Below are 27054 nucleotides of genomic sequence, written 5' to 3'. Positions count from 1 at the left end.
CATTCATTGCGTGATCTGCAGCATCTTTACACAGGGTAATTATCGGGAAGGAGCGATTTAATTACACAGACCAATGATTGGGACAAACACAATAGCACTATTCACATGTCCTTTATTGAGTGCACTGCACATCCACGGTGCAGGGAGAGAAAAAACAAGTGAACCTCTGTCTTAATGACTTCTCCAAGAGCTAAGACAAGGCGTTGCAATTAAAGGGAATGGTTCCGCATACGGTCCACACACAAAAAAGGACACGGAAAGAAAATACGGTTGTGTGCATGAGCCGTTAGGATTTCAATCTGCGACAGATTAGACCTAGGACACATCCGCTACAGAAAATCCAGTCCACCTGCCCCTACCCCAAGGCTAGGTCTACACGACGACATTTGTCGCAGCAATGTTGCGCGACAATTTGTATCATGATAGTCTATGGTGTTGCACTGCGACGCGACAGAGTCTAATAGTCCACACTAGTCCAGGCTGGATCTCCAGCTCAGCTACATCCCGACTGTTCCTGGGTCACACCTGGGCCCCATTTATTCCAGCAATCTTCCTCGCACACTGGCGGTAACGCAGCGGCTGTGCACGTACCTGCCTCTCCTCCATGAGCCGGGCACAGGGCTCCGATTGGTGCTCAGCAGGTGGCAAACCCTTTCCTGGGCCGAGCTCATGAATAATAGTGGCAGCGCTCCCCTCCTCCCCTTTGTGCGAGCCGTGTGTGCTCTGCCTCCTCCCTCCACTCCCCGAGCTGGCTCCGTCTGCAGTGTCCCCTGCTCCATGTCACACTGGGCCCGGATGACGAGCCATGGCCCTGTCCCTGTGCAACGACGACGAGGAGTACGACTCGGAGCAGGATCAGGTGGGTACCCGGCGGATGGTGGCCGCTCCGGCAAAGTTATTCCGCCGTGAATGGGCGGCGGAGGCATTACACCCGGGTGGGGGAGGGACTTGCCCCGGAGCGCTCAATGGTCGCCCGCTGGCGGCTCTGCTGCTCCCCCGTGCTCTAGAAGCGGCTGTGAGCGGGGACGTGACCTGAACATCCCTCGTGTGGCCCAGGTGAGGAGCGCTGCTACGTGGGGGGCTCCACCGGATGAAGCCCCTAGCAACCGGCATGGCTGTAATGACACCGGGAACGCTGGAGTACCCCTTTAACTTTCAGCAGGGGGGTTGTCACAGCTGAGGAATCTTCACACACTGGGCCAGAAGTTCCTGAGCTGCAGGGTCCCATGGAATATTTCCCACACATACCGCCTATTGTACAGTGGCATCCCTAACACCCTCAGGTGACAGGGACCTTTGGATACTTACACAAGGCAAATGCAGTGCAGAAGTCTGTTACCCCACGTCCACCGGATTTCGGTTTGTGTTTGACTTGTAGAGTGGCATAGATTCCTGAGCTGTCCTGTTACTGAAAGGAATCAAGATGCTGATAGAGCCATCATGTATTACCTGTCAGAACTGTAGACCTGGGAAGCCATGATGCCAGTGTGAACAGAGCCAGTTGACTGCTTTGCTGCGGTATTGCAGGGCAGTTTCTGCAGCCGTTTACCATACAATAAAAGTACAGGAGGGGGGGGGAGGTTCAAAACCCCATTCACATGGCAATGGAAAATATCTGCACGAAAATCAGAGCATGCTGCGATTTGCAGATCCACAGCATGCACGTTCTAGTGCAGAAAAGCAGCACATTTCACCCATGTCAATGCGTTAGTAACATCCGCGTCTAACACATTGAAGATTTGGTGGAATTATTTGGCAATATCAGTTTGTCAACGTGGTGCAGATTTGACACATCCCCTGCAAAAATTCACAGCTGATTGTCCTATTTCTGCCAGATATTGCCATGCAGATTAGCCCCATTGTAATTCAAGCTGAATTCACAGGCAGTCTTTCCCCGTCAAGTGCTGTTACTACTACTCCCACTCCTACTACTTCTGTGCTGTAAACGGCAGCTTGAAGAACATCCTCCCTGTACATAATTAGTGAAGTTGAAACCAAACGAGGCCCTCAGGTTCATCCAGAGCAAGGCAACGAATTGAGGCTGATCAGTGCTAGTACTGCTGTTCTCACCCCCAGCAAGACAGCTGATTATCAGCTTTACATTTCGTCATCTCCATTTCTCCTCAGTCCAGATGCAGCAAACTCTCCTTTATGGCTTATAGAGGGGGAGTCCAGAGCAGAGTATCCCGTACTGTGGCATCCATATGCCTTGTGACCGAATATCCAACAGCGTTGCCGTGTCGCCGTATGTCACATTGCAACTCCATGTAATGCAGTGACATGCTGCCGTGTAGCTCCAGCCTGAAACTCAAAGGGGTATCTGCATCTGAGACATTTATGGCTTATCAAGAGTATATGGCCCCTTTCAGAAGAGCAAGTTCCACGCATCGGACTCACAGCGCGAGTATGCGTCGGCTCCCGTCCTGACCTCCCAGCATTGCACATTATACTTATTTATATTGCTATGTAATAATGTCTGTGTTAACCAATACATTCCAGAACTGTAAGGTCTCTTGCACATGAACGTATTTTCATTCCGTTTTTTTTGCGGACTGTATATGGAACCATTCATTTCAATGGGTCCGCCCAAAAAATTGAAGGTACTCCATGTGCATTCCGTTTCCGTACTTCCGTTCCGCAAAAAAATAGTGCATGTCCTATTATTGTCCGCATTATGGACAAGGATAGTACTGTTTTATTAGGGGCCAACTGTTCCGTTCTGCAAAATACAGAATGCACACGGATGGCATCCGTATTTTTTGTGGGCCACAAAATACATACGGTCGTGTGCAAGAGGCCTCAGGGTTACATAGCATCATAAATCAATATAATGTTATGCGACCCCGGCAGCGCTAGGAGGTCAGGACGGGAGCTGCCACATACTCGTCTGAAAGGCAAGTTTTTTCAAGTGTAAAAAAAAATAAAATACATTTTTAGTGTCTTGTTTATGAAGAAGAAAAAAACCTATACAAGTTTGGTATTGTCATATCTGTAACAATTTGTCCTATAAAGTTTCCATGGGATTTATTCAGTGTAGTGAGAAAAAAAAAACATAATAAAAAGCAATAAAAGTTTTATGTACCCCTAAATCATTGGTGGTGAACCTATGGCACGGATGCTAGAGGCAGCATTTAGAGCTCTCTCTGTGGGCACCCATACCCTGGAAATAGTCTATGGCAGTGTTGGCGAACCTATGGCACGGGTGCCAGAGGCGGCACTCGGAGCCCTCTCTGTGGTCACCCGCACCCTTGAAAAAGTCTTTGGTGTACTAATATGCCTTTTATTTTTCCTGTCCTTCATCAGCGCAGTGCGTACTATGAATGGCACAGGCAGTGTATTGAATGTAGGCAGGCTATTATAGCTAAATGATACATGGAAAATATACTATATTGCTATTCAGGTTAAATTGCTGGCTTGGCACTTGGCGATAAATAAGTGGGCTTTGGGTTTCAGTTTGGGCACTCGGTCTCTAAAAGGTTCACTATCACTGGTCTATGGTGTACCAATAGGCCTTAGGCCTCCTGCACACGAACGTGTGCGCCCCGTGGCCCTGCTGCGGCCCGCAAATTGTGGGCTGCAATGCATCAGCACCGACCGTGGGGCAGCGGATCGCGGACCCATTCACTTTAATGGGTCCGCGATTCGCCCGTTCCGCAAAAAGATAGGACATGTTCTATCTTTTTGCAGAACGGAAGTACGGGACGAAACCCCAACGAAGCACTCCGTAGGGTTCCGCATCTCCGGATTTGTGGACCCATTGAAGTGAATGGGTCCGCATCCATGATGCGGAATGCCCACGGAACGGCGCCCGTGTATTACGGATCCGCAAATGCAGTCGGCAATACAGCAACAGGCAGAACACGTTCATGTGCAGGAGGCCTTAGAATTATCCTGCCATTCATCAGCACAGGGTGCTCTGTGAACAGCACAGGCAGCGCACTGAGTGCAGGCAGGATATTATCGCTAAATGGTAAAGTACATGGAATATATAGTATATTGGATTGCAGTATTCAGGGTAACTTGCCATGTTTACATTTTGCGATAAATAAGTGGGGTTTGGGTTGCAGTTTGGGCACTTGGTCTCGAAAAGGTTCGCCATCACTGCCCTAAATGTTGCTAATGAAAACTGCTCTGTTATTTAAAATAAAAAAAATTGTGGCTCTTAGAATATAGCACCACCTTAAAACAAAAACTATATAAATGTGGTATCCTTGTAATCTTAGTGGCCCAGAGGGATGGTGTTAAAGGGGTTCTCCTGGAATTAAGAAAATGAAAATACGTAGATATTACTTTAGTATAAATATATTCCCAAATACCTTTCATTAGTTATAATGGCTTGTTTGGTCTAGGGAGCAATCATTAGGAGAAATAAAATGGCCACCGTCCTATTAGTACACACAAAAGCTGTCCTAATCACACAGGAGGACAAGTTACTTCACAATACGGAGGTAAAGATCTGCCTCATTTTCCTCTCCTACCTGTCAGGGATTATGATCCTGAATACAGCTCATAAGATCTTCAGCTGAATCTCTGTAGGAATGGAGTTCTTGAGGAGACATGAACTACAGAGAGGACGGACAGGACACTACATACAAGTGCTGCTGCTCATTAGCCACATCTGCTCATGAGATTCAGCTGAAGCTCATATTAAACTGTATTCAGGATGATGATCCCTGACCAGCAGATAAGAGGATAAGGGAGCTCTTTACCTCAGTGCTGTGAAGTAACTTGTCCTGCTGTGTGATTAGGACAGTTTTTGTGTGTACTAATAGGACAGCGGCCATTTTGTTTTTCCTAATCCTTGCTTCCCAGACAAAACGAGCCATTATAACTAGTGAAAGGTATTTGGGAATATATTTATAATTAAGTAATATTTAACCACCTCAGCCCCCAGTGCTTAAACACCCTGAAAGACCAGGCCACTTTTTACACTTCTGACCTACACTACTTTCACCGTTTATTGCTCGGTCATGCAACTTACCACCCAAATGAATTTTACCTCCTTTTCTTCTCACTAATAGAGCTTTCATTTGGTGGTATTTCATTGCTGCTGACATTTTTACTTTTTTTGTTATTAATCGAAATTTAACGATTTTTTTGCAAAAAAATGACATTTTTCACTTTCAGTTGTAAAATTTTGCAAAAAAAACGAGATCCATATAGAAATTTTGCTCTAAATTTATTGTTCTACATGTCTTTGATAAAAAAAAATGTTTGGGTAAAAAAAAAATGGTTTGGGTAAAAGTTATAGCGTTTACAAACTATGGTACAAAAATGTGAATTTCCGCTTTTTGAAGCAGCTCTGACTTTCTGAGCACCTGTCATGTTTCCTGAGGTTCTACAATGCCCAGACAGTACAAACACCCCACAAATGACCCCATTTCGGAAAGTACACACCCTAAGGTATTCGCTGATGGGCATAGTGAGTTCATAGAACTTTTTATTTTTTGTCACAAGTTAGCGGAAAATGATGATTTTTTTTTTTTTTTTTCTTACAAAGTCTCATATTCCACTAACTTGTGACAAAAAATAAAAAGTTCTATGAACTCACTATGCCCATCACGGAATACCTTGGGGTGTCTTCTTTCCAAAATGGGGTCACTTGTGGGGTAGTTATACTGCCCTGGCATTCTAGGGGCCCAAATGTGTGGTAAGGAGTTTGAAATCAAATTCTGTAAAAAATGACCTGTGAAATCCGAAAGGTGCTCTTTGGAATATGGGCCCCTTTGCCCATCTAGGCTGCAAAAAAGTGTCACACATCTGGTATCTCCGTACTCAGGAGAAGGTGGGGAATGTGTTTTGAGGTGTCATTTTACATATACCCATGCTGGGTGAGAGAAATATCTTGGCAAAAGACAACTTTTCCCATTTTTTTTTATACAAAGTTGGCATTTGACCAAGATATTTATCTCACCCAGCATGGGTATATGTAAAAAGACACCCCAAAACACATTCCTCAACTTCTCCTGAGTACGGAGATACCAGATGTGTGACACTTTTTTGCAGCCTAGGTGGGCAAAGGGGCCCATATTCCAAAGAGCACCTTTCGGATTTCACAGGTCATTTTTTACAGAATTTGATTTCAAACTCCTTACCACACATTTGGGCCCCTAGAATGCCAGGGCAGTATAACTACCCCACAAGTGACCCCATTTTGGAAAGAAGACACCCCAAGGTATTCCGTGAGGGGCATGGCGAGTTCCTAGAATTTTTTATTTTTTGTCACAAGTTAGTGGAAAATGATGATTTTTTTTTAATTTTTTTTTCTCATACAAAGTCTCATATTCCACTAACTTGTGACAAAAAATAAAAACTTCCATGAACTCACTATGCCCATCAGCGAATACCTTGGGGTCTCTTCTTTCCAAAATGGGGTCACTTGTGGGGTAGTTATACTGCCCTGGCATTCTAGGGGCCCAAATGTGTGGTAAGGAGTTTGAAATCAAATTCAGTAAAAAATGACCTGTGAAATCCGAAAGGTGCTCTTTGGAATATGGGCCCCTTTGCCCACCTAGGCTGCAAAAAAGTGTCACACATCTGGTATCTCTGTATTCAGGAGAAGTTGAGGAATGTGTTTTGGGGTGTCTTTTTACATATACCCATGCTGGGTGAGATAAATATCTTGGTCAAATGCCAACTTTGTATAAAAAAATGGGAAAAGTTGTCTTTTGCCAAGATATTTCTCTCACCCAGCATGGGTATATGTAAAATGACACCCCAAAACACATTCCCCACCTTCTCCTGAGTACGGAGATACCAGATGTGTGACACTTTTTTGCAGCCTAGGTGGGCAAAGGGGCCCATATTCCAAAGAGCACCTTTTGGATTTCACAGGTCATTTTTTACAGAATTTGATTTCAAACTCCTTACCACACATTTGGGCCCCTAGAATGCCAGGGCAGTATAACTACCCCACAAGTGACCCCATTTTGGAAAGAAGAGACCCCAAGGTATTCGCTGATGGGCATAGTGAGTTCATGGAAGTTTTTATTTTTTGTCACAAGTTAGTGGAATATGAGACTTTGTATGAAAAAAATTAAAAAATAAAAAATCATCATTTTCCACTAACTTGTGACAAAAAATAAAAAATTCTAGGAACTTGCCATGCCCCTCACGGAATACCTTGGGGTGTCTTCTTTCCAAAATGGGGTCACTTGTGGGGTAGTTATACTGCCCTGGCATTTTCCAGGGGCCCTAATGTGTGGTAAGTAGGTAAATGACCTGTGAAATCCGAAAGGTGCTCCTTGGAATGTGGGCCCCTTTGCCCACCTAGGCTGCAAAAAAGTGTCACACATCTGGTATCTCCGTACTCGGGAGAAGGTTGGGAATGTGTTTTGTGGTGTCATTTTACATATACCCATGCTGGGTGAGAGAAATATCTTGGCAAAAGACAACTTTTCCCATTTTTTTATACAAGGTTGGCATTTGACCAAGATATTTATCTCACCCAGCATGGGTATATGTAAAAAGACACCCCAAAACACATTCCTCAACTTCTCCTGAATACAGAGATACCAGATGTGTGACACTTTTTTGCAGCCTAGGTGGGCAAAGGTGCCCAAATTCCTTTTAGGAGGGCATTTTTAGACATTTGGATACCAGACTTCTTCTCACACTTTGGGGCCCCTAAAATGCCCGGGCAGTATAAATACCCCACATGTGACCCCATTTTGGAAAGAAGACACCCCAAGGTATTCAATGAGGGGCATGGTCGAGTTCATAGAAAAAAAAAAAATTTGGCACAAGTTAGCGGAAATTGATTTTTTTGATTTTGTTCTCACAAAGTCTCCCTTTCCGCTAACTTGGGACAAAAATTTCAATCTTTCATGGACTCAATATGCCCCTCAGCGAATACCTTGGGGTGTCTTCTTTCCAAAATGGGGTCATTTGTGGGGTGTTTGTACTGCCCTGGCATTTGAGGGTCTCCGCAATCATTACATGTATGCCCAGCATTAGGAGTTTCTGCTATTCTCCTTATATTGAGCATACAGGTAATGAGATTTTTTTTTTTCGTTCAGCCTCTGGGCTGAAAGAAAAAAATGAACGGCACAGATTTCTTCATTCGCATCGATCAATGTGGATGAAAAAATCTCTGCCAAAAAAAGAAAAATGAGGGGAAAGGCGTCTGCCAGGACATAGGAGCTCCGCCCAACATCCATACCCACTTCAGCTCGTATGCCCTGGCAAACCCGATTTCTCCATTCACATCAATCGATGTGGATGAATAAATCATTGCCGGGATTTTTTTTTTTATATATACAAAGTGTTTGCCAAAGTATATGAACACCGCCACCTCCTCAGCTCATATGCCTCGGCAAACATATCTTTTACTGCAGAGGAGAAATCTCGTCTTGCAGCGCCGCATACACCGACTTGCGTGTAATCTGACAGCAGCGCAATGCTTCTGTCCGAATGCACATCAGTGCTGCAGCTAGTCGATCGGTTGGTCCACCTGGAAGGTAAAAAAAACAAAACAAAAAAGAAAAAACCAGGCCGCAAAGCAATAACTTTATTAACTTTAGAACAGAACATATTAACTTTTTTTAAACTTTTTAAACTTTTTTACTTACCGGTAATTTTTTTTTTGTTTAGTTTTTTTTACCTTTATAGAACAAACCTCTCCTTCCCCATGGGACAATGTGCAAAGCGCAAATCGCCCAAAGATGTGGCGAAGTACGTTATGCACTTTATCCCAGGTGAAAGGAGAGGTTTGCAGCAGCTGTGAGTAAAAGGGCCCTAATAGCCCTGTGTGCCTGTCCTGTGAGATGCAATCCCTATGCTAGGTGTACCTGTGTGTGGTACTTCCGGAAACACTCACCTAAGCATAGGGCAGGGTGGTCAGGGCAGTCAGGACAGAAATAGCGGGTGTCACGCCTTATTCCACTCCTGCTACAGACACGACATTTTTTTCGGGGTGGCGGTTGGGTTGAGGTACCAGCAACGACACTGGGGAAATGTCGCTCGTGTAGACGGCTAACTACACTGGTGGATGGGGCCACGGAACCTCCTGGGTAAAGGAGGTTCGCGATGATCTCTTCCTGGAATTTGAGGAAGGATCCTGTTCTCCCAGCCTTACTGTAGAGAACAAAACTATTGTACAGCGCCAATTGAATTAAATATACAGACACCTTCTTATACCAGCGTCTGGTTCTGCGGGAAACTAAATAGGGAGCCAACATCTGGTCATTGAAGTCCACCCCTCCCATGAGCGCATTATAGTCGTGGACTGAGAGGGGCTTTTCAATGACACGGGTTGCCCTTTCAATTTGGATTGTCGTGTCTGCGTGAATGGAGGAGAGCATGTAAACGTCACGCTTGTCTCTCCATTTCACCGCGAGCAGTTCTTCGTTACACAAGGCAGCCCTCTCCCCCCTTGCAAGACGGGTGGTTACAAGCCGTTGGGGGAAGCCCACGCGACTAGTTCGCGCGGTGCCACAGGCGCAAATCCGTTCTAGAAACAAATGCCTAAAGAGGGCCACACTTGTGTAAAAATTGTCCACATAAAGATGGTACCCCTTGCCGAATAAGGGTGACACCAAGTCCCAGACTGTCTTCCCACTGCTCCCCAGGTAGTCAGGGCAACCGACCGGCTCCAGGGTCTGATCTTTTCCCTCATAGATCCGAAATTTGTGGGTATAGCCTGTGGCCCTTTCACAGAGCTTATACAATTTGACCCCATACCGGGCACGCTTGCTTGGGATGTATTGTTTGAAGCCAAGGCGCCCGGTAAAATGTATTAGGGACTCGTCTACGCAGATGTTTTGCTCAGGGGTATACAAATCTGCAAATTTCTGGTTGAAATGGTCTATGAGGGGCCGAATTTTGTGGAGCCGGTCAAAAGCTGGGTGGCCTCTGGGACGGGAGGTGGTGTTGTCGCTAAAATGCAGAAAACGCAGGATGGTCTCAAATCGTGTCCTGGACATGCCAGCAGAGAACATGGGCATGTGATGAATTGGGTTCGTGGACCAATATGACCGCAATTCATGTTTTTTTGTCAGGCCCATGTTGAGGAGAAGGCCCAGAAAAATTTTAAGTTCGGAAACTTGGACTGGTTTCCACCGGAAAGGCTGGGCATAATAGCTTTCCGGGTTTGCGGTTATAAATTGTGTGGCATACTGGTTGGTCTCTGCCACGACTAAGTCCAAGAGCTCCGCAGTCAAGAACAGCTCAAAAAATCCCAGGGCCGAACCGATTTGAGCCGTCTCAACCCGAACTCCAGACTGGGCGGTGAAAGGGGGAACTACAGGTGCGGCTGAAGTTGGTGACTGCCAATCAGGGTTTGCCAGCACCTCAGGGACTCTAGGGGGTCTACGGGCCTGTCTGCGCGGTGGCTGCGACGGGGTAACTACTGCACGTGCCACCGTACCAGCTTCAACTGCCCTTCTGGTGCTCGCTACTTCACCATGTTGTACGGCAGTGCTGGTACTAGGTCCAGGAAGGGCTGCGCTGCTGGTGTATGCCTCACCACGTGAACCGGCAGCGACAGCCCCACTCTGCTGCTCTTGAAGCGGATCCTGCGTAACCTGTGGTCTAGCGACACGGGGCCGGGTACGCCTGGTGCTGCCAGGGACCTCCACCTCCTCGTCCGAACTTTGGGTCAGAGAGCCACTGCTTTCCACAGGTTCATATTCTGACCCGCTAGATTCGTCAGATGAGGGTTCCCACTCCTCCTCCGACTGGGTCAGAATCCTGTAGGCCTCTTCAGAAGAATACCCCCTGTTTGACATTTTGGACTACTAAATTTAGGGGTATTCCCTGAGACTACCCAAGAAAAAAAGCAAACCTGTCTTACAAAGGGGAGGCTAGCGAAGTACCGGAGGCCGCTGCGGTTGATAAAAAATATCAAAACTGATTTTTTTATCGCCGCAGTGCGTGTAAAGTGAATGTGCAGTGATCAAAAAATAATAATTTTTTGTCACTGCGGTGGGGCGGGTGTGGGTGAACGCACGTGTGGGCGACCGATCAGGCCTGATCGGGCAAACACTGCGTTTTGGGTGGAGGGCGAACTAAAGTGACACTAATACTATTATAGATCTGACCGTGATCAGTTTTGATCACTTACAGATACTATAAAAGTACAAATGCTGATTAGCGATACGCTAATCAGCGAATAAAAGTGACTGCGGTGCGGTGGGGTGGGCGCTAACTGACGCTAACTACCTAACCAAGGGGCCTAAACTATCCCTAAAACCTATCAGTCAATACCAGTGGAAAAAAAAAAGTGACAGTTTACACTGATCACTTTTTTTCCTTTCACTAGTGATTGACAGGGGCGATCAAAGGGGTGATCAAAGGGTTAATTGGGGTGCAGGGGGGTGATCTGGGGCTAAGGTGTAGTGTTTGGTGTACTCACAGTTCAGTCTGCTCCTGTGCTGGATCCAACTGACGAAAAGGACCAGCACAGGAGCAGAGAAGCCATATAACAGATCATATTTACTAATATGATCTGTTATCTGGCTTGTGATTCGATTTTTTAAAAATCAGCAACCTGCCAGCGACGATCATTGGCTGGCAGGTTGCTGATGCAATTCTCCTCGAACTTTTGCCGGCCCGCGATGCGCATGCGCGGGCCGGCTGAGACCGAAATCTCGCGAGAGGACGCGCCGGCGCGTCCACTCGGAATGAAACAACCACCTCCAGGACGCGTCTGTGCATACAGCGGTCCGGAGGTGGTTAAAGAAGTTCTCCGGGCTTAAAGGGCTTCTGTCACCCCACTAAAGTGATTTTTTTTTTTTTGGGCTAGTTAAATTAGTTATATAGCGATATCTGAAAATATAATAGTGTTCCTTACTTTGATCCAGCAGTTTAGTCAAAAAACGAAGTTTTATCATATGCAAATTCGGTCTCTACCAGCAAGTAGGGCGTCTACTTGCTGGTAGCTGCTGCAGAAATCCGCCCCCTCCTCTTGTTGATTGACAGGGCCAGCCGGGATCTCCTCCTCCGGCCAGCCCTGTCGGCATTTCAAAAATCGCGCGCCCGTGTTGAATCTGCGCAGGCGCTCTGAGATGAGTAAGGAACACTATTATATTTTCAGATATCGCTATATAACTAATTTAACTAGCCCCAAAAAAAAAAATCACTTTAGTGGGGTGACAGAAACCCTTTAACCTTATTTTTGCTATTACATGCTAACCGGTGGAGGAAAGATTATTGCTCACATACTTACATTCCAGAGTGCAGCTGTTCTTGAGATCTGCCTCCCGGTCACGTGGTCCCTCCGGATGGCTTTTCTGTGCTTCCAGCCAAAGTCTGTTTTCTTATCTTCCTGTCTACGCTTCCTTTCTCCAGCAGGAGAGGGGACGTCACTAGTGACGTCCCCGCCTCCTGCTGGAGAAAGCTCCGGGCGGCCGTCTTCACAGCGCACTAGGCGGAATGCGCATGTGCAGGACCGCCGGCCGCTCTCTGTATTGTACAGGCTTCTATGTGAAGCCTGTACTGACCCCTGCACAGCGCGATGTAAGCACTGTGCAGGAGTGACAGCATAGCGATCAGCCACAGAGGAATGTCACAGGGGCATAGTCGTCGCTACAGGGGGGAAATTGCCCCCCCCCCCCCCCCCCCCAGGTTATTCCTTGCCCCACCCTGTTATGGGGGCGCTGTGAATGTCACTGTTATGGGTGCTGAGTATAAGTGATAGGGCTCGTGCCCAGAACCGTATCTGTTTGGAGGTCTGCAAGTTGCGGATCCACTAAATAAGGTTACTGTCTGTGTTCGATTCACATTTTTTTGCAGTCCCATTGAGTTCTATGGGTTTTAGATCTGCATTATGTGGACCAGAATAGGACATATTCTATCTTTCACAGAACTGACACACGGATGTGGAAAGCACATGGACGTCGTCAGTGTGTTTTTTACATCCGTATGTCAGTTCCAGTAAAGACAGAATGTGTCCCATTCTTGTCTTGAAAATGAGGACCCCAAATCCATAGAACTCAATGCGACTGCAAAAAATGTGGATCGCAAAATGGATATGGTTGTGTGCATAAAGGTTTAGATACACAGCTCAGTAGGCAGGATCATACAAGATAGGCTTAGATACACTCATCAGGCTGTGTCATACAAAATGGGATTATATACACATTTTAGCACGCTGTATCATGGAAGATGTGATTAGATACACACTTCAGCAGGCAGTGTCATAGAAGAGGGGGTTAGATATACAGTCAGGTCCATAAATATTGGGACATCGACACAATTCTAAAATTTTTGACTATACACCACCGCAATGGATTTGAAATGAAACGAACAAGATGTGCTGTAACTGCAGACTGTCAGCTTTAATTTGAGGGTATTTACATCCAAATCAGGTGAACGGTGTAGGAATTACAACAGTTTGCATATGTGCCTCCCACTTGTTAAGGGACCAAAAGTAATGGGACAATTGGCTTCTCAGCTGTTCCATGGCCAGGTGTGTGTTATTCCCTCATTATCCCAATTACAATGAGCAGATAAACGGGTCAGAGTTCATTTCAAGTGTGCTATTTGCATTTGGAATCTGTTGTCAACTCTCAAGATGAGATCCAAAGAGCTGTCACGATCAGTGAAGCAAGCCATCATTAGGCTGAAAAAAACAAAACAAACCCATCAGAGAGATAGCAGAAACATTAGGCGTGGCCAAAACAACTGTTTGGAACATTCTTAAAAAGAAGGAACGCACCGGTGAGCTCAGCAACACCAAAAGACCCGGAAGACCACGGAAAACAACTGTGGTGGATGACTGAAGAATTCTTTCCCTGGTGAAGAAAACACCCTTCACAACAGTTGGCCAGATCAAGAACACTCTCCAGGAGGTAGGTGTATGTGTGTCAAAGTCAACAATCAAGAGAAGACTTCACCAGAGTGAATACAGAGGGTTCACCACAAGATGTAAACCATTGGTGAGCCTCAAAAATGCCAAACGACATCTAAAAAAGCCTTCACCGTTCTGGAACCACATCCTATGGACAGATGACACCAAGATCAACTTGTACCAGAGTGATGGGAAGAGAAGAGTGTGGAGAAGGAAAGGAACTGCTCATGATCCTAAGCATACCACCTCATCAGTGAAGCATGGTGGTGGTAGTGTCATGGTGTGGGCATGTATGGCTGCCAATGGAACTGGTTCTCTTGTATTTATTGATGATGGTGACTGCTGACAAAAGCCGCAGGATGAATTCTGAAGAGTTTCGGGCAATATTATCTGCTCATATTTAGCCAAATTCTCCAGAACTCATTGGACGGCGCTTCACAGTGCAGATGGACAATGACCCAAAGCATACTGCAAAAGCAACCAAAGAGTTTTATAAGGGAAAGAAGTGGAATGTTCTGCAATGGCCAAGTCAATCCCCTGACCTGAATCCGATTGAGCATGCATTTCACTTGCTGAAGACAAAACTGAAGGGAAAATGCCCCAAGAACAAGCAGGAACTGAAGACAGTTGCAGTAGAGGCCTGGCAGAGCATCACCAGGGATGAAACCCAGCGTCTGGTGATTTCTATGCGTTCCAGACTTCAGGCTGTAATTGACTGCAAAGGATTTGCAACCAAGTATTAAAAAGTGAAAGTTTGATTTATGATTATTATTCTGTCCCATTACTTTTGGTCCCTTAACAAGTGGGAGGCACATATGCAAACTGTTGTAATTCCTACACCGTTCACCTGATTTGGATGTAAATGCCATCAAATCAAAGCTGACAGTCTGCAGTTAAAGCACATCTTGTTCTTTTCATTTCAAATCCATTGTGGTGGTGTATAGAGCCAAAAATGTTAGAATTGTGTCTGTCCCAATATTTATGGACCTGACTGTACACTTTAGCAGGCTGTGTCATAGAAGATGGGATTAGATATACACTTCAGCAGGCAGTATCATAGAAGATGGGATTAGATATACACTTCAGCAGGCAGTATCATAGAAGATGGGATTAGATATACACTTCAGCAGGCAGTATCATAGAAGATGGGATTAGATATACACTTCAGCAGGCAGTATCGCACACATCAGGATGTGTATCAGGCACACATACAGGATAGGATTAGATACAGATGTGATTTGATACGCTTGCTGATTCTAGCTGTTTATCACACTCTGGAGATAGTGAGGGAGGAGCCTGCAGACGGTCACTGATAGGATTAGATACACATGTGAGGGCAGAGCCTGTGGACGGTCAGTAATAGGATTTAGACACTGAGTGAGAAGTAGATTCCTGTCTGTGTGCAGAAAGATGGACACAGGAGTTATAGGAGTAGCTGCTGCAGATAGAGCAGTGGGGGGCGTGTCCAGCCTGTGACTCATCTCTGTGCAGCCAGGCTTGTGTATCAATAAAGTTATGTATTCAACAAAACAAGAAGAGGAGAAAGTAAACAGATCTGCCAGGATAATGTGATGTCTTTCAGGGGGGAAGGAAAGCTCAGACATGAAAAACAGGTATTGGGGGCATATCTATGCATGATGAGGGGTGTTAGGAGCACATAAAAAGAATTTAGATTTTTTTTTGGGACCAGACAACCTCATTTTCATTTTCTTAAATCCCAGAGAACCCCTTTTAACAGGTCAGTTTTACTGCATACGGAACGCCATGAAAACAAAACCTATAAAACTGTGGCGGAATTGCATTTTATTATTTTTTTTATTCCACCCCAATTTTTTTTTTCCAGCTTCCCACTACATCGTATGCAATAATAAATGGTGCCATTAGAAAGTACAACATGTCCAGCAAAAAAAAAAAAAAACCTCATGTAGCTATGTAAATGGAAAAATAAAAAAGTTATGGCTCCAGGTAGGAAAGGAGTAAAAAAACGATAAAAGCAAACACGTGAAATTGTAGTGAGCCGAAGGGTGGGTGTAGCTTATTAGTTTGTCACATTCCCTGCCTTTGGCCAAATGTTTTTTTTTTCTATCTCCGACAACCCCTTTGCCATGCATTTGAAATTTTAAAATTGCTTTTTTCGTCACCTAAGACTTGCTAGAAAATGCCATAAAGTTGGAATCCGAATTGTGTATCCTCTGCTAATCCTGAGAACGAGCAGAAGCCCCTCACCTGGTGCTCTACACCACCGCCCTCCCAGCCACCCGATGTACCATCACTTGTAATAGTGGAGAACCTCTTTGAGGTTGGCTTCTTGTATATGTAAAGGTGTCCTGTATTTGCTCTAATATAAGAAATGCTTTTTGTCTTGTATAGAACCGAGCTGTGGGAAGACCAAAAGGTAAACTGTCTACTTCTCCTGCCGTGAAATTGTCTGCGAACAGGACAAGCGCTGGAGCCCGCAGAAGACGGACACGATGCCGGAAATGTGAAGCCTGCCTACGCACAGAATGTGGAGAATGTCACTTTTGCAAGGACATGAAGAAGTTTGGGGGACCAGGACGAATGAAACAGTCATGTATCATGCGGCAATGTATAGCTGTACGTAATGCATCGTATACAAATTTTGGTATTTTATATTGTTTTAAATTTTGTATTCTTCCTTTTGCAAAACAGTTTATCTTAATTAAAATATACAATATTGTAAATCTTCAAAAACTGCTAAAGAATACAGAAAATGAATACAGTTATATATTAGCAGTACTAGGTTGTTCAAATGGAGGGCGCCCTCTTACTTTTTCTCCATTGCAGTTTGGTTTGCAGAGCTGTACAAGGTAAACTGCAGCTTCTGTAGAATTCAAGGTGCAAATGAAGCTTTGTTTACATCACGTTTGACCCAAAGGTTTACATTTTAGATGGGATGTTTCCCATAGGATGCCATGTTTGTTTGTTTATTTTCTTTAGCAGATGACAGGAAAAAATAAATGTATATTGCGTATCAGCTCGAGAGATGCTGAGAGGACATTTTGTCAGCTGAATAGAGCTCTATGTATACTATTGTTATGATGCTGAGAGCTTTTTTTTTGTATACACATGGCAAACATAGGCCTCTAGCCTCATTTGTAGCAGTCATTGTGCATTCTAAGGAATATGTACATTACAATGTGTAAATTAGGTTTAAGCTGACAGTAACGGCAGAGGTTGTGATAACCCCCGACCTAACATTTTAGTCTTTTTAATATATCATCCTTACAAATGGGCTAAAAAATAAAAATAAAAAAACAGACTCATTAATCACTTCCATCATTCCCCACCGATGTCGTATCGGCTGCTCTCCACTTCCTGTCCTGACTGGACACACTGCAAACGCCAGGGAACACTCTCCCGGTCTGCCAATTAATGTCTGAAACTGGTCAGTGCTAAGGCCTGTGATTGGCTGCATTGGGGGCATTCCCAGAATGTAGAGTCAGGGATCAGTGGAGGAGTGTAATGTTGCTTCTTTATTTTTAACCCTTTCTAACCCATTGTCTATTATTATTTCTCCAGAAAACCCTTTCATTTCTAGTAACCTATACAAAAGCTGATCTCAGTCAGAGATGTTGGATCATTTTTTATTTTCCAGTTACTTCACCTTACAGGGGTTCTCCAGGAATTAAGAAAAAAAACATTACTGAATCCTTAAAGGGGGTTATGCGAGACAAAAACCAATATCTTCCATATGCCCGAGCCCCTCACACTGAATATACTTACCTGGCTCCCCTCTCCCTGTGCCGCTCCTGATCCCCAGCACCGCTAGGGAGGCTCGTCCACGTTACTGGCTGCTTCCCCCCCCCCCCCTTTCCTTTTCTCCCCTGACACTAGATGTTTTCATCCGTGCACAGGGAGAAGCAGGAGCGGCATGGGGAGCCAGGTAAGTATTTTCAGTGTGAGGGGCCCGGGCATATGAGTGATGTTTTTTAGTCTCTGATAACCCCTTTAAATATTACTTAGTTATAAAAATATTCCCTAATACATTTCATTAGTTATAACGGCTTATTTTGTTTATAGAGCAATCATTCTCTGATCTGCTTGTCAGGTGTTGTGATCCTGAATACAGTTGATCTTCAGCTGACTCTGTAGGAATGGAGTTCATGAGGAGACATGAAGTACAGACAGGAAGGTGAAGGTGTGGATAATGAGCAGCAGAACTTGTGTGCAGTATACATTACCACAGTCTGTCCTGTCCATCCTCTCTGTACTTCAGGTGTCCTCATGAACTCCATTCCTACAAAGCTGGAATTCAGGATCATAATCCCTGACAAGTAGGAGAGGAGGATGAGGCAGCTCTTTACCTCAGTGTTGTGAAGTAACTTGTCCTCATGTGTGATTAGGTTTTTGTGTGTACTAATAGGACAGCGGCTATTTTATTTCTCCTAATGATTGTTCCCTAGACTAAACAAGCCATTATAACTAATGAAAGGTATTTGGTAATATATTATTAATTAAATAATATTAAGTGTATTAATTTTATTAAATTTTTTTTCCGGAGAACCGCTTTAACTTTGCCATAAGTGATCTCTAAGCTTGGGGTTGTCCAGGATTTTCATATTGATGGCCTTTTCTCAGGAACACATTACATTCCCACTTATCAGCTGTTACCTTGTAGTGCTGGAACTACACAGCTCTGTCCATTGTGTAGTGGATGGTGCTACCATGTACTTCAATGGGAGCCGCCTCCTGTTCTGTCTACTACACACAGAGCTGTGTAGTTCCAGTGCTATCAGATGACAGCTGATCAGCGGGGTGTCTGACCCCTGCAGGACCGATATTGATGGCTTGTCCTGAGAATAGGCCATCAATATCAAAATCCTGGCCAGCACTTTTAAAGAAAACCATAATCTCTCCTGACATAGTTTTAAAAATCTATGTATACATAAAATATTAAAATATCCTGATTGCTCTTAGAGGTATAGGATAGGTGATAAGTGTAGATTATTGCTAGTGGATATCCGCTGGAAATACTTAGCTGTGTCAGGTGTAATGTTCTCATGGACTGTTGTGTGGATTCAGGTCATCATGAATATGTGAGGTGTGATTTGGATCCAAAAGATCTTAATTTGAACACTGCACAAGGCAGATATCAGAATGGAGCAGGTTGTCTCAAGCTTCGGCTCATAAAGCCTCATGCACATCATATTTTAACTCTCCAATACATTGTTTCCTATAAGTTCGGGGATCAGATCCCTGCACAAGGGGGCAGGGAATACTTGCCTAATGTTCCCCATTTACTGCCACAGTTTTTGTAAAGCTGGCTGGTGTGAATAAACCCATAGAGTAGTTCTGTTATGAGAACCAATGAGCCAATCTTTTTTTGTTTTGTTTTTTGTTCAATGAAGACTCATAGGAGAGCACATTTCCCATGATGTGCAAGGGGCTGAACTCAAAGTAAATTCTAAGCAAATGAAGAGAGCCATTACTTGAAGCCTTTCATGCCGAGAAGGCTCACATTCCTTCATTGGCACCGTGTGTTAAAAAGTTGAAGGGGTCGGAGCAGTTTCACCCTCTAGGAAATCTATTTTAGGGTACCTGCGCGCAGGTGGAGGTTTATAAACGGAAAATCCACATAGATTTCCTGGTGGGTTTCTGTGCATTTCCACACCAAAAAATGCATGCGTTACCTGCTGTGTTTGGTGCGGATTTAATGCAGCTTTTAATTGCAAAGGGTGAAATCCGCCCAATTGACATGCTGCAGATTCCAAAAACCCAAAGTGTACATGAGATCTCTCTAATCTCATGCACTTTGCTGGTACGGTATTACAATGCGGTTTTTCTGCACGAGAATCCACGTGAAAAAAACATCAGAAATCTGCACCATGTGCATGTAGCCTTAGGCCTTGTTCACATCTCCGTCAAGCAGAGAACAGCCTGCTGGATTCCTGGATCCTCTAGTTCACCGCGGATCCCTATTGACTCTAATGAGGTTCGGTTGTAATCCGGCCACTTTCCATCATAAATGCAGATTTTTACCAGACAAAAACTCTTTCATGCAACGGTTTTTGTCCATCTATTAGCTTGTATTTGTGCCGGATCTCCTTGATGGAGATGTGAACAAGGCCTTAGGGCTGTGATGGCTAACCTCCGGCACTCCAGCTGTTGTAAAAGTACAATTCCCAAGATGCACACTTGCTGGGCTGTTCTCAGAACTCCATAGAAATGAAGGGAGCATGCTGGGAGTCGTAGTTTCACCACAACTGGAGTGCCGGAGGTTAGCCATCACTTCCTTAGGGTCCATTCACACGTTCGTAGTGCATTGCGGATCCTCAATACACCCGGCCGGAACCCCCATAGAAATGCCTATTCTTGTCCAATTGCGGACAAGAATAGGACATGTTCTATTTTTTTTCCGGAGCGGAAGATCGCCGGCACGCTCCGGAAATGCAGATGCGGCCAGCACACTGTGTGCTGTCCGCATCCATTCCTGCCCCATAGAGAATGAATGGGTCCACACCCGTTCTGCAATTTGTGGAACGGATGCGGACCCATTATTACGGACTGTGAATGGAGCCTTAGGGTATGTATTAGATTCTGTGTATGGGTCTGTCTTGTAACACTTGCATATACATCTTATTGGTTGTATTCTGACATCACAATGAAGGAATCGTTAAAGTTTGTGTTTACTTAGTTTTTACGATGGGATGTACCTGACATTTGTGCTTTGTTTGGTTTTCCTTTAGCCCGTCCTGCCTCATACAGCCGTCTGTTTAGTGTGTGGAGAAGCAGGAAAGGAGGACTGTGTGGAAGGCCAAGAAGCAAAATTTAACGTCATGCTGATGGAATGCTCCATCTGTAATGAAATCATCCACCCAGGTTGCCTGAAGGTAGGTCAGACCGGTGCAGTCCAGGTGTACTGTACATATCATGGCTAGCCAGTTTAGTCAGAAGCATAACACGAGGCTGATCTATGTTTTTTCCAACATCCTAACATTTGCTATGTAAAACTCCCATCTTATCGGCATTGCTTTCTGCCAGCACAATTTTTATACAGTTGGCACAGTCCCACCGTTAATAGGCTTGCAGAAGTTTTGAATAGCTTTCGGTGCCTATAATTAGTTTTATATGCAAGTGCCAACATCTGCTCTGCATCAGCTTATCTGATACAGGAGGAGAGAATAATGGCGTAATCATGACTTCTGCCATATGAAAGGACCTCTATAATGAAGAAAACGATTGTGCCCATCTAAGCTTTGTTTTCAGTCAGTTTGTTGAAGGTGAATGATGGACTATTCCTTTACCGCCAGTTGTTAATTAATTAGCAAAAATTGACTTGTAATGTGTTTTTTTTTTTTTTTTTTCTCGTGCCCCCTTTTTTGCACCATTTCCGATATAATTGTTTTTAATCATTCACTTTGGCATCAGCGAAATTCACATCACAGAAGAACGTTTTCTAGTAACTGACAGAGGTGTGTAAGTGATGTCGCTGTTGGATGAGTTCTGGGAAGCAGCTCAGCTGTATTTACAGTAGCTATCCCAGGGTGTGTATGTAAGGTATTATAGGGACCTTTTTGCAGGGCCTCGGAACGGAGCAACGGATGCGGACAGCACACGGAGTGAATGGGTCTGCACCCGAGCCGCAAAAACTGCGGCTCTGATGCAGACGCGAAAAATGGTCATGTGCATGAGGCCTTAACATCATGTTAGAGCTCTAAATTTAGCACATAATTAGGGTAAAGCTCCTGGCATATACTGCTGCACAGACAGTGCAAAATGCAGCAAATTTATTAAGAGGTGTGCGCCTCTTCCTCATAATATACACTGCTCAAAAAAATAAAGGGAACACAAAAATAACACATCCTAGATCTGAATTAATTAAATATTCTTCTGAAATACTTTGTTGTTTACATAGTTGAATTTTTCAACCCATGGAGGTCTGGATTTGGAGTCACACTCAAAATCAAAGTGGAAAAACACAGTACAGGCTGATCCAACTTTTGATGTAATGTCCTTTAAAACAAGTCAAAATGAGGCTCAGTGTGTGTGGCCTCCACGTGCCTGTATGACCTCCCTACAAGCCTGTGCATGCTCCTGATGAGGTGGCGCTCCTCTCCTCCCAGACCTGGACTAAAGCATGTGCCAACTCCTGGACAGTCTGTGGTGCAACATGACGTTGGTGGATAGAGCGAGACATGATGTCCCAGATGTGCTCAATTGGATTCAGGTCTGGGGAACGGGCGGGTCAGTCCATAGCATCAATGCCTTCGTCTTACAGGAACTGCTGACACACTTCAGCCACATGACATCTAGCATTGTCTTGCATTAGGAGGAACCCAGGGCCAACCGCACCAGCATATGGTCTCACAAGGGGTCTGAGGATCTCATCTCGGTACCTAATGGCAGTCAGGCTACCTCTGGCGAGCACATGGAGGGCTGTGCAGCCTCCAAAGAAATGCCACCCCACACCATTACTGACCCAATGCCAAACCGGTCATGCTGGAGGATGTTGCAGGCAGCAGAACGTTCTCCACGGCGTCTCCAGACTCTGTCACGTCTGTCACATGTGCTCAGTGTGAACCTGCTTTCATCTGTGAAGAGCACATGGTGCCAGTGGCAAATTTGTCAATCTTGGTGTTCTCTGGCAAATGCCAAATGTCCTGCACGGTGTTGGGCTGTAAGCACAACCCCCACCTGTGGACGTCGGGCCCTCATATCACCCTCATGGAGTCTGTTTCTGACCGTTTGAGCAGACACATGCACATTTGTGGCCTGCTGGAGGTCATTTTGCAGGGCTCTGGCAGTGCTCCTCCTGTTCCTCCTTGCACAAAGGCGGAGGTAGCGGTCCTGCTGCTGGGTTGTTGCCCTCCTACAGCCTCCTCCATGTCTCCTGATGTACTGGCCTGTCTCCTAGTAGTGCCTCCATGCTCCGGACACTACGCTGACAGACACAGCAAACCTTCTTGCCACAGCTCGCATTGATGTGCCATCCTGGATAAGCTGCACTACCTGAGCCACTTGTGTGGGTTGTAGACTCAGTCTCATGCTACCACTAGAGTGAAAGCACCGCCAGCATTCAAAAGTGACCAAAACATCAGCCAGGAAGCATAGGAACTGAGAAGTTGTCTGTGGTCACCACCTGCCGAACCACTCCTTTATTGGGGGTGTCTTGCTAATTGCCTATAATTTCCACCTGTTGTCTATCCCATTTGCACAACAGCATATGAAATTGATTGTCACTCAGTGTTGCTTCCTAAGTGGACAGTTTGATTTCACAGAAGTGTGATTGACTTGGAGTTACATTGTGTTGTTTAAGTGTTCCCTTTATTTTTTTGAGCAGTGTGTGTGTGTGTGTGTGTGTGTGTGTGTGTGTGTGTGTATATATATATATATATATATATATATATATATATATATATATATATATATATATATATCCAGTCATTAGTAAATGTGCGACTGTATGCACCACCTTTGCAACTAGATTTTATTTTGGTTGCCTAAATTGTCTTCAGTAACCCCTTAAGGACTCGGCCCTATTTCACCTTAAGGACTTGGCCATTTTTTGCAAATCTGACCAGTGTCACTTTAAGTGCTGATAACTTTAAAACGTTTTGACTTATCCAGGCCATTCTGAGATTGTTTTTTCATCACATATTGTACTTCATGACACTGGTAAAATAAAGTAAAAAAAAAAATCATTTTTATTTATAAAAAAAATACCAAATTTACCAAAAATTTGTAAAAAATTGCAAATTTCCAAGTTTAAATTTCTCTACTTTTATAATACATAGTAATACCTCCAAAAATAGTTATTACTTTACATTCCCCATATGTCTACTTCATGTTTTTGGATCAATTTGGGAATGATATTTTATTTTTGGGGATGTTACAAGGCTTAGAAGTTTAGAAGAAAATCTTGAAATTTTTCAGAAATTTTCAAAAACCCACTTTTTAGGTACCAGTTCAGGTCTGAAGTCACTTTGTGAGGCTTACATAATAGAAACCACCCCTCAAGGTATTCAAAACTGATTTTACAAACTTTGATAACCCTTTAGGTGTTACACAAGAGTTATTGGCAAATCAAGATGAAATTTGAGAATTTAAATTTTTGGGCAAATTTTCAATTTTATTCCATTTTTTTCCAGTAACAAAGCAAGGGTTAACAGCCAAACAAAATGCTATATTTATTGCCACGATTCCGTAGTTTGCAGAAACACCCCATATGTGGCCGCAAACTACTGTACGGGCACACAGTAGGGCGTAGAGGGAAAAGTGCGCCGTATGGTTTTTGGAAGGCAGATTTTGCTAGACTGTTTTTTTGGACACTATGTCCCATTTGAAGCCCCCCTGATGCACCCCTAGAGTAGAAACTCCAAAAACCCCATTGTGACCCCATTTTAGAAACTACGGGATAGGGTGGAAGTTTTGTTGGTGCTAGGTTAGGGTACATATGATTTTTGGTTGCTCTATATTACACTTTTTGTGAGGCAAGGTAACAAGAAATTGCTTTTTTGGCACAGTTTTTTTTTTTTCTGTTATTTACAACATTCATCTGACAGGTTAGATCATGTGGTATTTTTATAGAGCAGGTTGTCACGGACGCGGCGATACCTAATATGTATACAATATTTTTATTTATGTAAGTTTTACACAATGATTTCATTTTTGAAACAAAAAAAATCATGTTTTAGTGTCTCCATAGTCTGAGAGCCATAGTTTTTTCAGTTTTTGGGTGATTATCTTAGGTAGGGTCTCTTTTTTTGCGGGATGAGATGACTGTTTGATTGGCACTATTTTGGGGTGCATTTGACTTTTTGATCGCTTGCTATTACACTTTTTGTGACGTAAGATGACAAAAAAATGGCTTTTTTTACACCATTTTTATTTTGTTACGGTGTTCACCTGAGGGGTTAGGTCATGTTATATTTTTATAGAGCTGGTCGATACGGACGCGGAGATACCTAATATGTATACTTTTTTTTTATTTATGTAAGTTTTACACAATGATTTCATTTTTTAAGCAAAAAAAATAATGTTTTAGTGTTAACATCGTCTAAGAGCCATAGTTTTTTCAGTTTTTGGGCGATTATCTTGGGTAGGGTATGATTTTTGCGGGATGAGATGACTGTTTGATTGGTACTATTTTGGCGTACATGTGACTTTTTTTTGATCACTTTTATTACCTTTTTTTGGGAAGTAAGGTGGGCAAAATTTTAATTTCCTCATAGTTTTTATTTTTTTATTTTTATGGCGTTCACCGTGCGGTGAAAGTAACATGACCATTTTATAGATCAGGTCGTTACGGACGCGGCAATACCTAATATGTGTAGTGTATTTTATTTTTTAAATTTTTATTCAGTGATAAATGTTTTTTTTATCTTAACTTTTTTAAAAACTTTTTTTTGACACAGACCCACTTGGTTCTTGAAGATCCAGTGGGTCTGATGTCTGTATAATACAGTACAGTACACAATATAGGGTATTGTACTGTATTTTACTTACACTTTGTCTGAACAGATCTATGCCTTTAGCACAGATCTGTTCAGCACCATGGACAGCAGGATGCCTGAGAAGGTGTCCTGTTGCCATGGGAACCTTCCCCGTCTGTTCAGTTGTGGCCACAACTTCGCAGACGGGTAAGGGTAAGGAGGGGGGCTGTCTCGGGGAGCCCCATCTTACTGTTAACTTTTTCCATACAGCGGTCCGTACGCACCGCGGTATGGGAAGGGTTTAACGGCTGACATCGCATCACAGATGTCAGCCGTTTATACCAGAGTGTCAGCAATGTGCTGACACTCTGGTATAACCACTGAACACCAACGATTATTCAAGAGGAGGCGGGCGGGGGATCGCGATCCCGCCTGCCGCACCGCCTGCAACACCCCCCCTGCACCACCCGCCACCATAATATTATTCAGGGGTGCAGGGGGGGTGAAAAAAACTTTATATGGGGCATTTTAAAGTTTGATCCCCGCGATCAGAATCGGCCGAAAGCGCAGCAAACCGCAGGTCTGAATTGACCTGCGGTTTGCTGCGATCGCAGATACGGGGGGTTCACATGACATCCCCCTGGCGTTGTGACAGGATGCCGGCTGAATGATTTCAGCCGGCATCCTGTTCGGATTAACACCCGCAGCGCCGCAATCTCATTTTAAACTCATGACGTACCGGTACGTCATGGGTCCCTAAGGGGTTAAAACCACTCCTGCACTTGGTAGTAGACAACTTTCTTTCTTTCTTTTTCTTTCTTTCTTTCTTTTTCTTTTTCTTTTTCTTTCTTTCTTTCTTTTTCTTTTTCTTTCTTTCTTTCTCTTTCTTTCTTTCTTTTTCTTTCTTTTTCTTTCTTTCTTTCTTTCTTTCTTTTTCTTTCTTTCTTTCTTTCTTTCTTTTTCTTTCTTTCTTTCTTTCTTTCTTTTTCTTTCTTTCTTTTTCTTTCTTTCTTTCTTTTTCTTTTTCTTTCTTTCTTTTTCTCTTTCTTTCTTTCTTTCTTTCTTTCTTTTTCTTTCTTTCTTTCTTTCTTTCTTTTTCTTTTTCTTTCTTTCTTTCTTTTTCTTTTTCTTTCTTTCTTTCTTTTTCTTTTTCTTTTTCTTTCTTTCTTTCTTTCTTTCTTTTTTTCTTTTTCTTTCTTTCTTTCTTTTTCTTTCTTTCTTTTTCTTTTTCTTTCTTTCTTTCTTTTTCTTTTTCTTTCTTTCTTTCTCTTTCTTTCTTTCTTTTTCTTTCTTTTTCTTTCTTTCTTTCTTTCTTTCTTTCTTTCTCTTTCTTTCTTTCTTTCTTTCTCTTTCATCCCCTGCCACTTGCTAATATACAGAAGCCAAGCAAGTTTTACCTAGGGGTAAGATGGATCAGAGTCTGACTGCAGGTTTATAGGTTTATTGTCTTTTCCAAGGCAGGGCATAAGTCGGCATTGGAGCTGTATATCCAAACCAGAGTGACTTGGGCCCACGTTAAGTGCATGTAGCTGTTTTTTTATATTTTTTTACATTCTCCAGAAAGAAGGCAGGTTCTAAGTGAAAGGTAGCATTCATTTAGCTGCGCTAGCCCTACAAAGCATTGTGCCTGAATTAACAATGTATTTCCTGATGACACACTCTCCTTTAAAGTGTAGCTCCCATTTCTAAACTATACTTTAGCAAAATGTTTGATATGTTATAGCGACATATGTAATGTTTTGATCGGTGGGTTTGAGTACTGAGACCCCTGCCGATCACTAAAACAAGGAATAAGAAGCTCTTAGCTGAGCGCTGTCATTCCTCACTGCTAAAGGCTGAACTGAAGACAGTCTCCATAAAAAGTCTGTCTTC

General features: G+C 43.7%; 1 protein-coding gene across 6 annotated transcripts in view; it reads left to right on the top strand.

The window, feature by feature from the left end:
* The window catches only part of KDM2B (lysine demethylase 2B), a 237367-nt gene that overhangs the window by 169998 nt on the left and 40315 nt on the right, over positions 1-27054 (top strand). For all 6 annotated transcript variants that reach the window (XM_040416126.1, XM_040416124.1, XM_040416125.1 and 3 more), the window contains 2 exons: positions 16160-16384; positions 20497-20640. In XM_040416126.1, coding sequence (XP_040272060.1) covers positions 16160-16384; positions 20497-20640 — 369 coding nt within the window. The remainder of the gene's footprint in view (positions 1-16159; positions 16385-20496; positions 20641-27054) is intronic.

Source organism: Bufo bufo, chromosome 2, assembly GCF_905171765.1.
Source record: "Bufo bufo chromosome 2, aBufBuf1.1, whole genome shotgun sequence".
Classification (NCBI taxonomy): Eukaryota; Metazoa; Chordata; class Amphibia; order Anura; family Bufonidae; genus Bufo; species Bufo bufo.
The sequence above is the reverse complement of the archived record's forward strand: the minus strand, read 5'-3'. Positions and strand labels throughout refer to the sequence as shown.